Source organism: Hylaeus volcanicus, chromosome 2, assembly GCF_026283585.1.
Source record: "Hylaeus volcanicus isolate JK05 chromosome 2, UHH_iyHylVolc1.0_haploid, whole genome shotgun sequence".
In the NCBI taxonomy this organism is placed as follows: domain Eukaryota; kingdom Metazoa; phylum Arthropoda; class Insecta; order Hymenoptera; family Colletidae; genus Hylaeus; species Hylaeus volcanicus.
In genome coordinates this window covers 31081116-31083984 of record NC_071977.1, presented here as the reverse complement: position 1 = coordinate 31083984, position 2869 = coordinate 31081116, and the positions used below count along the sequence as shown (strand labels likewise).

Sequence of the window (2869 nt, the reverse complement as noted above, 5' to 3'; positions counted from 1 at the left end):
TTGAATACATGAATTTTCTGATATAAATCGTAATATTTATTCGATATGAGTAAGAAATAAAAAGATCGTCCTTTTGTTCGTTCACTTATTAACGTATTGTAATTAATCCATGGTTTAACGTTTGACGTAGTATTTTCCCAACTCTGAACATAAGATTCGTCGATGTACCTAGTGATTTAAAAAGAATATCGACACATTCGCGAGACGAGTACAAGTTTGACTTGTAATTTCGAATTTATAACAAAGAATACAGCTTCGGGATTCGTAATTAATAAAAATCCCATCGTCGATGTTGCAACGAACAACGAACGTTCCAGTTACCTCCCATTGTCTCCCTCCTGCGACAATCCAGCAGCGTCTCTTCCTCGAACTTGTTCCTTTTATCTTTCACTCGAAGAGTGCTTCGCCGCTTAACTTTCTCACGGAAACGTTTACCCCGCTACCTTTTCGTCTCGCCGCAGTTGCAACTGTACTCCTTCGCGGGGCATCCGCACTTCTTCACCTTGGTCTCTTCGCTCGGTACCTCGCTGAATGGTTTGTATCCCTTCGACGTCGTGGGAGAGGAAGCACCGCAACACGGCGTACAACCGTCGTTCTGCTTTTGTTGGGCGGCAGGACAGCAAGGATGACACTTTCCATCGGCGGCGAGTTGCTGACGAGAAGAACCAGATGGCCCAGCCAATTTCACCAGTCGCCCAGGCTTGGGCGTGCAACATGGCGGACAGTTGTCGGACGACGTTGCCGGTTGGTCCTTCCGACGCGATTGTGCCGAGCACGCTGGCCAATTCGAAGATTTCCCTCTGAAAAATTCACGAAGAGAATCGTGGTTAAACGAAACTGTACTCGGTGGAGTCGGAAGATCCTGACCCGAGTATGCTTAGAATCAGTGATGTGCAAAGGCTACGATCCGTGACGTCCTAGGCTTCGAATAAATCTGAAGTTTGCCGACGTGTTTGTCTCGTTTCCTCTTTTGAATATTTTCCAAAAAACGATTATTCGAAGTCTAGGGTTTCGGCCATCTCCGGCTGGAATATAAGAACCCTCTATCGGACGTGTTTGACCGTCCATATAAAATGCGTTCACGAAATACCGATCCCGTGGACCCCGAGTTCCAAGCAGCCCCCCTTCGAGACTTGTACGATCCATTTGACTCCAAAGAAAGGCATTGGAGATTATTCCCACTCGAAGCGTGAAGAGAAAAAGGGTACCCAGAGGAGGCCTGAAGGGAAGGGCAGCACGGTCGCGGACCCCAATCGGGTTGCGTGATCCTGACAGGTGGCGGAGGGCACGGGAGAGTCGGCGTGGGGCAACAGGTCCTTCTCGGGGGTTCCCCGCTGCCGTCCGCGCATGTCTTCGCGCAGGTACACTTCAACGGGGCAGGCGTGTAGCAGGCGGAAGGTATTTTCTTGCACTGGAACACGGGACTCTCGTCCGCGCCCTTGAACAGGTACGGTTTCCGGTTGTGGGGTATCTGGAACTGGGTGACGATCTTCCTGCCGAAACCGGACGCCCTGACGTAGACTGTCGCCGAGCCGACGCACTGGCCGGTCGCCGTGGCGATCTTGAACGTGTCCTTGATCGTTTGACAGGGATTCGGGATCTTGAAGACTTGCTGGCTCAGCACGGCGTTCATCAAGGCTTTGGCCTCTATCTGATGGCAACCGACCGTCATCACGTCGGGAAGCACTCCCGGCGGGAGCTTCTTGTACACAGAGAGCTTTATCGGGAACGTGGACACGGGCTTGCGAAGGACTATCGACGGCAACGCGAACAGACAGGACTTGCCCTTCTTGAAGACTTGGGTGTCGCCGTCGTTGCAACCGCAGCCGTCCGTCAGCGCGTCCTGGCAGATGTGGATGGGCGGCAGGCTGAGGATCTGCGGAACGATGTGTCGGGGATCAGCTAATGGAGTTACTTTTTTCGTCTATCTCGTAGATAGAGAGCTTTCGATAACTTTATATTTATTAGCCGAACGTTGAAAAACTGGGCCGGAATTCTGCGATGTTATTTCATTTTGCGTAAATGCACACGACTTCCACTAACGTAGAAAATGCACGAAAAGAACGTACGTTCGATATATTCTACGATTAATGTAATGACATCGTTACTTCGTTTCGCGTAAATGCACACGATTTATGTAAATGTACGAATGCACAATATTAATGTGTACACATAAATATTGTACAAATTGATATCGTTACATGTACTACAAAATTATCATTTCGTTGATTAGAATTTAAGATTTCTTTAATTTCTACAAATCTTTAATCGGTATTACTTCTCGCACCCCCACCCCCCTCCCCCTCGCAACCCCTGATATTTAACCGATTTCTTTTTCTGAACGTAAAATAAAATTCGCGCGACGGAGAGTCGAACGTAAATGGACTTCACTTGAAACGAAACGCAAGTGCAGGCAGGCAGTAGCTCGTCTTGCATCGCCCTTATCACAGGGATCTTGACGTTGTCGACGAGAAATTCGATGAGGAATAGCTGTTGCTCGTCGTCCATGTTTCGAACTCGATGCGTCAAAGGGCGTCCAAGGTTCGCTTCATCGCTTTTTTAAGTGTTTTCTCTCATCGAACGCGTCGCGTTCGATACGTATTCGCTGAACCGTCAATTTAAATATGCTGATCGGGTGGCAATGTGTGGAAATTTTGAGGTTCGAAATGGAATCGGAGGGCGCTCGACGCTGTCACATGTGAGTCAATCTGATCGATTCTAATGATATCGTTCATACATGTAAATAATTCGTTATGTATGCGTAGAAGGTATTGCGTATACGTGTGGAATGTTTATTTCGGAAATCTACATCATTCGCTTAAAAAAAAAAAAAAAAAAACCAACCGTTTGATTGATTTTATAAAATCTC

General features: G+C 47.6%; 2 protein-coding genes across 2 annotated transcripts in view; both read right to left on the bottom strand.

Annotated features, from left to right (window-relative positions):
- The window catches only part of LOC128885060 (uncharacterized), a 2407-nt gene extending 2079 nt beyond the window's left edge, over positions 1-328 (bottom strand). Inside the window, exon 1 of the mRNA XM_054138809.1 lies at positions 322-328. Within this exon, the coding sequence (XP_053994784.1) occupies positions 322-328 (7 nt within the window). The remainder of the gene's footprint in view (positions 1-321) is intronic.
- A 27-nt stretch (positions 329-355) lies between these two features.
- Positions 356-2863, bottom strand: LOC128885059 (uncharacterized). The gene is made up of 3 exons (XM_054138808.1): positions 2392-2863; positions 1209-1876; positions 356-800 (listed from the first exon to the last, which is right to left on the bottom strand). Exons 1-3 carry the CDS (start codon positions 2506-2508, stop codon positions 440-442), a joined length of 1146 nt encoding a protein of 381 aa, XP_053994783.1. The 5' UTR covers positions 2509-2863; the 3' UTR covers positions 356-439.
- Between the last annotated feature and the right edge of the window lie 6 nt (positions 2864-2869).